This window comes from Phyllostomus hastatus, unplaced genomic scaffold (genome assembly GCF_019186645.2).
Source record: "Phyllostomus hastatus isolate PE091 unplaced genomic scaffold, TTU_PhHast_1.1 phas_contig_198, whole genome shotgun sequence".
NCBI classification, from domain to species: Eukaryota; Metazoa; Chordata; class Mammalia; order Chiroptera; family Phyllostomidae; genus Phyllostomus; species Phyllostomus hastatus.
Genome location: NW_025333715.1, coordinates 5,938,315 through 5,950,464, shown reverse-complemented (window position 1 = coordinate 5,950,464; position 12,150 = coordinate 5,938,315). Strand labels below are relative to the sequence as shown.

Below are 12,150 nucleotides of genomic sequence, written 5' to 3'. Positions count from 1 at the left end.
GAAGAATGGCTAGGTCATAGGATAAATTTATTTTAAATGTCATTAGAAACTGCCAAACCAAGTGATTTGCCACTTTTTATAGCTCATCTTTAATTTTGAAATCACTGTAGGTTCATATTCAGTTGTAAAAAACAATAGTGAGAGCCTGTGTATCCTTTACTGTTTCCCTGGTAAAATGTTGCAAAATTAGAGTACAATATTATATCCCAGACGTTGACATTGATGTGGTCAAGATACAGAACATTTCCATCACCAGAAGGACCCTTCCTGATGCCTTTTTATCACCAGACCCTTCCCCCACAACTCCCAATCTGTTCTCCGTTTCTCTGACTTTGACATTTGAGGAATGTTATATAAATGGATTCATATAGGATATAAACTTTTGGGACTGGCTTTTTTTTTTATTTTAGCCTGCCATAATTCCTGGGGATTCATCTAAGTTTTTGTGTATATAAATACTTAGTTCTTTTTTATTGCCAATTAGTATCCATGGTATAGATGTAAGACACACTGATTGTTGTTTGGGGTTGTTGTATTGTATGTGTTCTTTATATATTTTGGATATTAAGCCCTTGTCAGAGCTGTTGTTTGCAAATATCTTCTCCCATTAGGTTGTTGCCTTTTTGCTTCATTGTCAGTTTCTTTTGTTGTGCAGAAGCTTTTTAGGTATAATCCCCTTAATTTATTTTCGCCTTTACTTCCCTTGCATTAGGGGTCAAATTCATAGAATCTTCTCTAAGACCAAGGCCCGTAAGTTTAGTAACTATGTTTTCTTCAGTGTAATTTGTTGTTTCAGGTCTTATATTAGCTCTTTAACCCACTGTGAATTAATTTTTGTACGTGGGGACGAATTGTGGTCTAGTTTCATTCTTTTGCATGTGGCTCTCCAGTTTTCCCAGAACCATTTGTTGAAGAGGCTTTCTCTTCTCCATTGTGTTTTTTTGCTCCTTTGTGAAAAATTATTTGCTCATATACGTGTGTTTTTATTTCTGGGCTCTCAATTCTGTTCCATTGTCTGTGTGTTTGCTTTTCTGCCAATACAATGCTTTTTTGATTATCATTGCTTGGTTATCTAATTTGAAGTCAGATAGTGTGATACTTTCAGCTTTCTTCTCTTTCTGGGATTGCTTTAGCCATTTGGAGTCTTTGTAGCTCTATACAAATCTGATGATATTTTGTTCTGTTTCTTTAATAAATGTTATTGTTTTTTTAAAAATTTTTTTAAAAGATTTTACTTATTTATTTTTAGAGAGGGAAGGGAGAGAGAAAGAGAGAGAGAGAGAAACATCAATGTGCAGTTGCTGGGGACCTGGCATTCCCAGGCATGTGCCCTGACTGGGAATCGAACCTGCGGTGCTTTGGTTCGCAGCCCGCGCTCAATCCACTCAGCTACTCCAGCCAGGGCTTGTTATTGGGGTTTTGATGGGGATTGCATTAAATCTGTATATTGCCTTGAGTAAAATGGACATTATAATTGTGTTGGTTCTTCCAATCCACAAACACAATATCTTTCCATTTTGTTGTGTCTTTTTCAATCTCTTTTAATAATGCTTTGTATTTTTCGGTATATAGGTCCTTCACATCCTGTGTTGTTATTCCTAGGTATTTTATTCTTTTTGTGGCAATTGCAAAAAGAATTTTTTTTCATTTCTTTTTCTGAAATTTCATTGTTAGTGTATAGGAAAGCAGTGGATTTTTGTACACAGATTTTGCGTTTTATACTTTACTGTATTTGTTTATTATTTCTAATAGTTTTTGTGGTAGAGTCTTCAAGGTTGTCTTTATAAACAATCATATCAACTGCAAAAAGTGGTACATTTATTTCTTCATTCCTAATTTGGATGCCTTTTATTTCTTTCTTTCGCCTAATCGCTCTGGCTAGGATTTCCAGGTCCATGTTGAATAATAGTGGTGAGAGTGGACGACCTTGTCTTGTTCTTGATTTTGGAAGGAAAGTTTTCAGTTTTTCATCTATTGAGGATGTTATTAGCTGAGGGTTTTTAATATATATGGCCTTTATTATGTTGAACTACTTTCTTCTCATACCTATTTTATTGAGTATTTTAATCATAAATGGATGTTATATCTTATCGAATGCTTTTTCTACTTCTACTAATAAGATCATATGATTTTCAACCTGTTTTGTTAACAGGGTGTATTACATTTTTAGATTTGTATATGCTGAACCACCCTTGCGCTCCTGGAATGAACCTCACTTGATTTTTTTAAATGCATTTTTATATTCAATTTGCTAGTTTGTTTAGGATTTTTGCATTTGTATTCATTGGTCTTTTCATTTTTAAAATTTATTTTTAGATAGAGGGAAAGGGAAGGAGAGAGGGAGAGAAACATCAATGTGTGGTTGCCTCTCATGTGCCCCCTACTGCACCCCCCACCAGCCTGCAACTCAGGCGTGTGCCCCAACTGGGAACCAAACCAGTGACCCTTTCGTTCCCCGGCTGGCACTCAATCCACTGAGCCACAGCAGCCAGGGCTAAGGCTAGTATTTCTTTATTGATTTTCCATTTGAATGACCTATCTATAGCTGTCAATGGAGTATTTAGGCCGCCTACCATGACTGTGGTTTTGTCAGTTTCTCCCTTTAGCACATTTGGTGCTCCCCGACTGGGTGCGTATATACCGAGAAGTGCTGTGTCTTGGCGTAGTGTCCCCTTTACCACTGTAAAATGTCCACCTTTGCCTCTTGTTACCTTTGTTATCTTGAAATCTATTTGTCAGGTATAAGTACGGCTACACCTGCTTTTCTGTGGATCCTATTTTCTTGGAGAATCATTTCCCACCCTTTCACTGTGGGTCTATCTTTGTCTTCGCAGCTGAATGTGTCTCCCGAACACAGCATATGGTTGGGTTTTAGTTTTTGGTCCAATCTGCTACACTGTGCCTCCTTATTGGTGAATTCAGTTCATTTGCATTTAGGGTAATCATTGATGTCTGAGGATTTCCTATAGGCATTTTACCTTTTGTTTTCTGATACCTCCACTGGTTCTTTTCCTTTGTGTTTCTGTCTGTTGTTTTTGTTCGGTGGTATTCCATACTTTTTCCATCGGCTTCCTCTTTTTTAAAGTTATGTATCTCTGTTTGGGGTTTTCGTGTGTGTGGTTACTTTACTGTCAGGGTTATGAAAAAGAAAGCTTCACATATATAGTAGTCCTTTTTCTTTGAATGCATCTGATCTCCATCCTGCTTTGCAAATTCAGAACTTTACCCCCTTTTATGTTTTTGTTGTCCCAAATTATTCCTGTTTATGCTGTGAGTTTGTAGGTGATCTTACTACAGAGCAAAAGTTTTTCATTATGATAATGTCTTATTTAGGGGTCGTGTTTTTGGCCAGCTCTACATCCCGAAGATTTTTCTCCATTTTTAAAAAATGTTTAACAGTTTTACATTTTACATTTAAGTCTGTGATCTATTTGGAGTGAACTTCTGTAAAAGGTTTAATTTAAGAGTCATGGTTTTGCCTGTAAGTATTCAATTGCTCTAATATCATTTGTTGAAACTGATTTTCTTTTGTCAAAACTCAGTTGTCCATACTGTGTGTGTCTATTTCTTGGTTCTCTATTCTGTTCCATTGACCTAAGTGTATATCCCTCCACCAACATGAAAAATCCCTGAATATTATCAATAGGGAATGATTAAATAAGAGTCATTTATATATCAAGAATACAACAAAGTTAAATGTACTGATATAGTATATCAGTATATAATGTATATAATGTACTATTACATGTAGTTTAGTGAAAAAAGCATATTCTGAAACAATGTATATTGAATGATTACATTTATATAGAAAGATACAAGATATATTGCTTAGTTCAAAGCATGCTGCACAGCAGTATATAACAAATACATGCATTCAGATAAAAGAAATGTAGGTACACAGAAAATCTCCCCCCCCAATTCACACACCCTCACAGAAAACTGCTAGTAATAGTTGCCCCTTGGGAAAGGAACTGAAGGAATATAGAGAAGTAAGAAGAAACTTTGTTTTTCACTTTTTACCCTTTTATATTGTTTATATTACTTTTAGTAAGTATTTTCTAATTTAAAAAGAATAAACGTACAAACATGAAAATAAAAAAGGCCTTTAAGCTTAAATCAATGGTGCAGAAGGTAAAGGGATAATGAATCAACATAATTAGAATAAGTATAATTTCCATTTCTCTAGCAGCTTTGATGAGTTCAAATTTTCACAAATATAATAAATGACCTGTTCATAAACCCAAAGATAAAAACTGTTTACTCTTAATTTAGCAAAATAATAAACAGAGGCAGTAGGAGATAAACATTTATCTTCTGCCACTAGCAATTTAGGAACTCACAATGAGACCGAAGGCTCTGGTCAGCTTTAATTTTGTGTGAATCAATTCATAGCTTCCCTGTTGCCATGGGAACAGCTGTTATGACTGAAAAAGTCATAACCTCACTGTTGAATCGCCTCCAACACGAAAAGAAGAAGGCCCTTCGAGGCGGTGAAAAGCTACACAGAGCCTTATTAATTAGCCAGCTTAACAACGAAGCTTCTGGGCAGGACGCAGAGAGGAAACAGGTCTGCGTGTACGTGCCACACACGGGAAGGCTTTCTTCCAAACAGGCGAGCAGGGCTCCGCTTCCGAAAGCCTCATTCTAGTAAGAATTTTATTTGCTGCTTTTAGATAATTCTTTCATGTGTAGGAAGAGAATAGTTAAAGAGGTTTCTAGTTAAAGTTTTTAAAAGATAGTTTTCGGCACCTGTCATTCTGCCTAGGCAACCAACAATATCGTTTCTCTCTCATCCCATACTAACATGAGAATTTTAATGCAGATGCAGCACTCTTTGGCAACAACAATTAGATTTCCTGTTCGGCTTGATAGCTTTTGTCTTCTGCTGCAAAAACAGATTACTGGAGAGGACAACGTCGGACTGAGTCGGATGTTCCTGAGAGTAATAGGAGGAGACGCTTGTCAGTGTGATGATGGAACAGCGTTGCGATACAGTAATGTTCGGGGAAAAGGGAAAGACTTCCTTTGAGAGAAAGGGAACCATTATTTTGCTCACCGATATAAGATGTGGAATGATATAAATTAACTACAGTAGCTTCCTCTAAAGTAAGAAAAAGCAGTAACAGTGACAGTTTAAAGACTGATACAAAAAAAAAAACAACCCAAAAAACTAAGTAGCATTTTATATCTCCGTTAGGCTCCAAAGTATGGAAGATTATTCCAGTCTATTTTCTCCCTTAAAAGCCATTAGCAGCAAATAAATTAATCTCAAATTTAAAAGTCATTTTGACTTAATGTCATATCCTTAAAAACAATCTACATACTTTCAATCTATGGGCCATTATGCAATTAAGGGACAATGAAATTTTAATTTTATGTACTTTTCTGAGCGGCTATAAATCCAGCACCTAATTGAGTCGGGGAGAGAGACTGGAACCGGAGGTCAGGAGCTAGTTCCAGTCTCCCTCACAGGCACTGTGGCAGGGAGCGCCAAGCACGCACTCGGAGCAGGGGGCCAAACAAGCCGCTTTCACAGAGAAAGAAGAGCAAGAAGTGACTCTTGAACGTCTACTATTCATTCCTTTCTTCATTAACAAAAATGCGGCAAGCGAAGATTCACTGATCCATGAAACTAAAAAGGCCTCTACTGTCTCTCAAGGAGCTCTCCCTCTGGTAGGAGAACCACACGCGAAACAGAAAAACAAAGGAGTGAATAAGATCATTTCATAGAGCCTTCAGTGGAACAGATTTGCAGTCCAGATGGTTCTGGGAGTTCGTACTTTGGGGATACCTTTCTTTTTCAAACACACAGCAACGGAAGAGAAAATACAAGTGTGAAAATGAAAGGCACAGTCATGTTCAAAAACGAGATGAACGTCTTCGTGGATAAGAGCATGAGCAGAAACGCGTCACGGTAAGGCGGTGGAAGTGTCTGCGGATCTTTAGGGCTCTGGGTCCAGGACAAGGCAGAGAGAACCAGGAGCCCAGCTCCTGAGGGGGTAAATACAGACTTAGAGTGTCCAACTGAGACGGGAGTGTTGAATAGGGGCTCACTGCTTGAACTTACGCCCAGGTGCGGGGATCTCCCACTTACAAAGGAGGCTGAGATAACCGGGCACCGACCCCAGCCCGGGACACAGGCATCTTAAAGTGTTAATATGCCCAAGTAGGTGAGAGGACACAAACTCAACTTCTCCGGCAGCTGACCCTCAGCGCCCCCGGGGTCTGAGGACCTGATCTGCGACATCTCTGATATGAGCACAAGGAAGGAGCCCCAGGCTGCCGGTCTAAGTCCTGGATGCCGGTCTGTGGTCCTCGGCATCAGAAGGAAGCAAAGGTAAAGCTGGTAGGCTGGAAGGGGCTGTGAGGACACTCAGAGAGACGGAGGATTAAAAACCTGAACCACTCAAGAGGAGCTTACAAAGATCAGCAAAATCCTGCAAATAAAAAATATATAGCTGTTGAAATAAAACACGATGAACAAGAAAATTTCTAGAGTCGGCACAGATGAAAGGAGGAAGGGATGAACTAGAAGATGGTTCTGATTAATTACCTAAAATTACAAGAAAAAACCCCAAGATACAAAAAAGGTGTTTTTAAAAGCAGTTGAGCACTAGCTGATGTGGCTCAGTTGGCTGCAGTGTCATCCTGCAGATCAAAAGGTCACGGGTTTGATTCCAGGTCAGCACACTTGCCCGGGTTATGGGTTCAGTCCCCAGTCAGGGCTCGTATGAGAGGCAACTGATCAGTGTTTCTCTCTCACATCGATGTTTCTCTCCCCTTCTCTCTCTCCCTCGCTTCCCCTCTTCAAAATCAATAGGCATGTCCTCAGGTGAGGATTTTTTTTAAAAGCACGTGAAAATTGGGGGGAGGGGGAAGCATGGAAAATTAGAGAGTAAGTGGTCCAATATATGTCTAATAGAAATTAAGCAGAAAATTTTTCAAGTAGATAGAGAAAAAGTAGTATTTGGAGAGCTGTCGATGCCAGAATTATCAGTTCATGTGTGTCCTCACAGTGCAAACAGGAGTGAGTAGGTGCATGTCTGAGAAGACGAGAGAGCACTGAGGAACAGAGCAGGCGCTGGTGCTGGTGCTGGTGCTGGTGCTGGTGGCCCCTGACTCAGGATCGCCGCCCCGGACATCAAACTGAGAAGCAACCGCGAGGGGCTGCTGGGAGCAACAGGCGGTTCTGAGCACGCGTGTCTGTGTGTGAGTGCGGGAAGGGAGCCGGGGCCGGCTGCAGCCTGGGGCGGAAGGTGGCCTATGCAGTGGGGAGACAGAACAAGGAAGACGTCGCTAGAATTGCCCCCACCATTCTTTGCCTTGGACCAGCCTGCACACCTGCTGGGATGCGTACAGCGTGCTCAGGAGAGCCTCTGGTCCGCCCTGAGTGGGCGAGGAGATGAGAACAGCAGGGAGGACCACTCGGTAGGCTCGAGGAGATGCCTCTTCACACTTCCTCTTCCGATTCCCCAAGGCAGGTGGTTTACAGCTGAAGGAGTGCCTCCCCCCAGAGCCACTTCTTCCTGGGGCGCTAAGGTGAAGACCTAACTTCAGGCGTTGATCCTCAGAGTGAGGAATGATTAACTCTGATATTTCTTGGGGGCAGGGGGAGAGGAGGGCTCTCCCCCCCACCCCCGTCCATTTCCCCCACCTTGAATTTAAGCCGACAGAGCTGACACAGACGAAGGTGTGGCCCTCAGCAATCCTGGACAGAGCAGCCGTAACCCCTAGGGGTTATGGGTAACTGGAGGATCAAAACTATTTCAGAAGAAAAATTAAAAACGACATTACAGGTTTCACCAGAAGCACAGGTATTAGAAAAGATGGACCAAGGATTTAAAATAACCTTAATATACATACTAAAATAAATAAGGAAAGATATGAGCAATATATAACAGGAACAAATACAAGAAAAAGAATGCACTAGAAATATGAAATGTCAAGTGTAAACATAGAATGTTGAAACAGAGAACACAGAGGGGATGAACAGTGGAGTGGATACAGATGAGAACAGATTATACTAGTAAGCTGGAAGATCAGACTGAGAAACTATAGAAAAGAAAAAACAATGAAGAAATGGAAAAGTTATGCGATATAAAGATAGAAAGAAAATAACTAATATCTGGCTAAGAAGAGCCCAAGAGAGAAAAATGAAGATAAACAGTAGGAAATATTTGAACCAGAGATAACTTTCACAGAATTACATTGAGATGAAAGACTTCCCACTGGAAAGTCTCACAGAGTGACAAGCAAGAGAGATAATGGAAACCTGCACTGAAGGATATTATAGTGAAATTTAAGTCTTGTCAACAAATGATGTTGAAACAACTGGACATCTGTAGGGGAAAAAAGAACAGAACCATTTTTTTTATAAGAACCTCGACATACACTTGACACTTTACACAAAAGTTAATTCAAAATAGAACACAGACCCAGATGTAAAACATAAAACTATAAAAATGTTAGAAGAACACATAAGAGAAAATCAAAAGACAGGTCCCATATGATCTCACTGAAATGTGGAAGCTAATGAACAAAATGAACTGATGAACAGAATGGAAACGGAGGCCGTCAGAGGGGAGGGGGGAGGGGAACCCCAGGAATGAAGGTGAAGGGGTTAGCCGAAGAATGTGCACGTGTAAACCACGGACTCTGACGTCAGCGCGGTGATGGGGGGGCAATGTGGGCACAGTTGGGGGGAAATGGGGACACTGGCAGTAGTATAAACAATAAAAATAAAGTTACAACCAAACATAAGAGAAAATCTGCATGAACTTGGGTTAGGGAAAGAGTCCTTCGATATGACACCAAAGCATGATCCATAAAATAAAATACTGATAAACTGGGCGTCATCAAAATTGAAAACTTCTGCTCTGTGACGGATACTGTCAACGAGAAAAGACAGGCCACGCGCCAAGGGACAACACGTGCGGGCCCCATCCCTGGCAAAGGACCTGTGCGCAGGACGCGTGAGGAGCCCTCCAAACTCAGTGAGGAAAAACAATCCCATCAGAAAATGGGCAAAATTCGTGAAGCTATGTTTTACCCAAGAGAAGTTACGACGGCACAAATGAGCACACGAGAAAATGCTCAACATCGTTAGACGTCTGAGAGACACAAAACCGCAGTGAGATGTCACCACAAGCCTGTCCAAAGAGCTCGAATAAAAACAGTAGCAGTAACGGAGGTTGGCGAGGAGGCAGGGAAACTGACTGTCCCGTGTATGCACTGCTGGTGGGAATGTAACATGGTACAGCCACTCTGGAAACGGTCCGACAGCTTCTTACAAAACCTGGTATGCACTCACCGGAACCCAGCAATCACAGTCTTGGACATTCATCCCAGAAATATGAAAACTTAACATATAAAAAAACTACACAAATGTTCACAACAGCTTTATTTAGAAATAGCCCCAAACTGAAAACACCCGAACATCTTTCAACGGGTGAATGGTTGAATAAACTCTGATACATCTATAAGATGGGGCGTCACTCAACAATAAAAAGGAATGCGTTATTGATACATGCAGCAACCTGAATGGATCTCCAGGGTGTTATGCTCAGTGGGAAAAAAAAATCTATCTCAAAAGATTACATATTGTCCGAGCCCATTTACATAGCTTTCTAGAAACAACAAAACTATAGACAGAAAAATCAGGGGTTGCCAGGGGAGAAGGTTGTCGGGGTGAGATGGAGTGGGTCATGTGAGGGGGACTTCTGTGGGGGTAGAGCAGTTCTCTATCTTAATTTTGGTGTTGGTCACACGAATCTACACTTAGTCACATAGAATCCACATACACGCACAAATGCAGGTTATAAAATTTAACACTTGAGTTGAAAATTTGAAAACTAGCTAAGGTCTGTACTATAGTTAGCAGTAACACTCCAATGCATTCCCTGGTTTTGATACTGTTTCAGCTACAAAACTGAGGAAATGTAAGACATCAACCCCCAGGGGAAGCTGGGTGAAGGGTACAGGGGACTCTGTACTATTTCCAAAATTTCTTATAAGTCTCTAATTATTTCATATTAAAATGTTTTTAAAATGGGTAGAGAAAGATGGGCTGTTCAATAAATTGAATATTGTTACTCATCAAGGATTCAAATAAAATAAGACCTTATCTCACACTATATATTAAAATTCTAGAAGGCATAAGGGTTTCAACATTTAGAAGAAAAAACAAAACATCTTTATTATATAAGGACAAAAAAGACTTTTTAAAGGGTTTCTTTTTTTATTATTTTTGAGGGGCGGAGAGGGAGAAAGAGAGGGAGAGATACATCAATGTATGGTTGCCTCTCACGTGCCCCCTACTGGGGGCCTGACCCCGCCTGCAACCCAGGCCTGTGCCCTGACTGGGAATCGAACCAGTGACCCCTTGGTTCGCAGGCTGGCACTCAATCCACTGAACTACACTAGCCAGGTCAGGAAAAAGAAGAAATTATTAAATAAGATTTTTAAATGCACAAATTATAAAAGAAATTTTTGATAATTTAACCTTATTCTTATTTAAAACTCTATGACACAGGACACCAAAAACAAAGTTAGAAGACTAGCAGTTTCTCCTAGAACACGAGAAGGTGAAAAAGGGCAAGACAACACGCTCTCGCTCAGGGCCTGCAGAAGGGGACGCAGCCCTGCGGACAGACACAGTGATTTCAGCCCCGTGGGGCCGCGTCAGACTTCAGACCTGCGGGAGTGTGAGATAGATCATCGGTTCGCGCTGGTTTAGGGCGGTGCATTTGTGGCATTATTTTAGAGCAGAAATGGAAAACTGCTCCAAGACCTACCTCGGCCGATTTCCAAGCCGCGCACTTGAGCGGCAGCGCTCCCTGGGACGACACCGTCTCACCGGGCGACTGAGGGCCTCGCCACCGCTCTTGTTTCGACTCGGCCTTGGGGGTGTTCTCTGCCACGGACAGAAAGCGGAGGTTTTACTTCGGCGAGAAATAGTCATTGACGTTAGCTCGCAATTTTTAAGTCAATCACTTCTGAAGACCCATTTTTTTTCTACAAAATATGCATATCTATCAATGGCTACCCATAAGTAGTAATCATTTTAATACAGCTCTTTATCACAATGAACACGTTGAGACATTTTAAAATTCAACGTTAATTCTAGCCCTTCTCCAGTCAACAATTTTATTTTATAGCTTTATTATTTGACACATATATTTAAATATAAGGTATAACATTGTATAAAAATAGAGTTTGAAAATGTGAAAATCGTTCAAATAAAACTTTATCAAAACAGGAATAACAACTATAATTATTCTAATTAAAAGGCACTTATTACTGCTGTGTGAACACCTTGTGTTCCAAGCAAAACCGATCAGAAATGTATGGATCATGTGATAAGGACTTTTAAACAAAAAATTGTTAAACTTAAGCATAGAAGAGCATGCTAAAGAAAATAAAATGATATTTCCACTTATACAGTTTTAACTGAACTTAACGTTTTTGTAATCTGAATATCATTTTCCCTCCCGTGTGTGAATTGATGGGTTGACAAAGTATTAGCACGCACTCCGTCTCAGCGTATTACTGGGTGCAACAAGGAGTCCGAGAGAGCTGTTGGCCAACCCGTGTGTGCACATCGCGGTGGGCACTGAAAGGCCGCCCAAGGGCTGGGTGGGCGTGGACAATCTTAAAACACAGTGTCCAGACCCACGAGTTCTGTATCTGTTCTCTCCCCAACCGGGCATCCCGAGGGGGCAGCTGCGTAGCGGCATCAGGCCGAGTGTGTCCGCCTTCCCCTTCACGGTCAGCTTCCTCCCACTTTATAAAGAAAAAGATCGCTTACCTAATCTTAGTGTGCTTATCTGCCATTCAGGTGCATGTAGAAGAACCTCTAAGGCACCGAACAATGGTGAAAAAGACTGCTATGGGGTCACCTCCTTGAATCGAGGCATGAACAATGCAAAGCAGAGCTTCCAAGTGTGCCCTGCCTTACACACATTTCTTTTCATGGCAGAGAACGGCATAAGTCACGGGAAAGTTGGGTCCACGCCGGGACGTTTGGTAAGCAGATACATTACAGCGTGGAGAAGCAGGACAGTTGACAAACTTCATTTAACGCGGCTGTGCTTTTCAGTGCCCCGCCTGTTGTCAGAGAGCGCGTAGTCCCTGGGAAAGAGCCCCGTGAGA

General features: G+C 41.1%; 1 protein-coding gene across 1 annotated transcript in view; it reads right to left on the bottom strand.

Moving 5' to 3' along the window:
- ENTHD1 (ENTH domain containing 1) overlaps positions 1-12,150 on the bottom strand; it is a 102,435-nt gene that overhangs the window by 52,736 nt on the left and 37,549 nt on the right. The window contains exon 3 of the mRNA XM_045835078.1: positions 10,794-10,912. Coding sequence (XP_045691034.1) covers positions 10,794-10,912 — 119 coding nt within the window. The remainder of the gene's footprint in view (positions 1-10,793; positions 10,913-12,150) is intronic.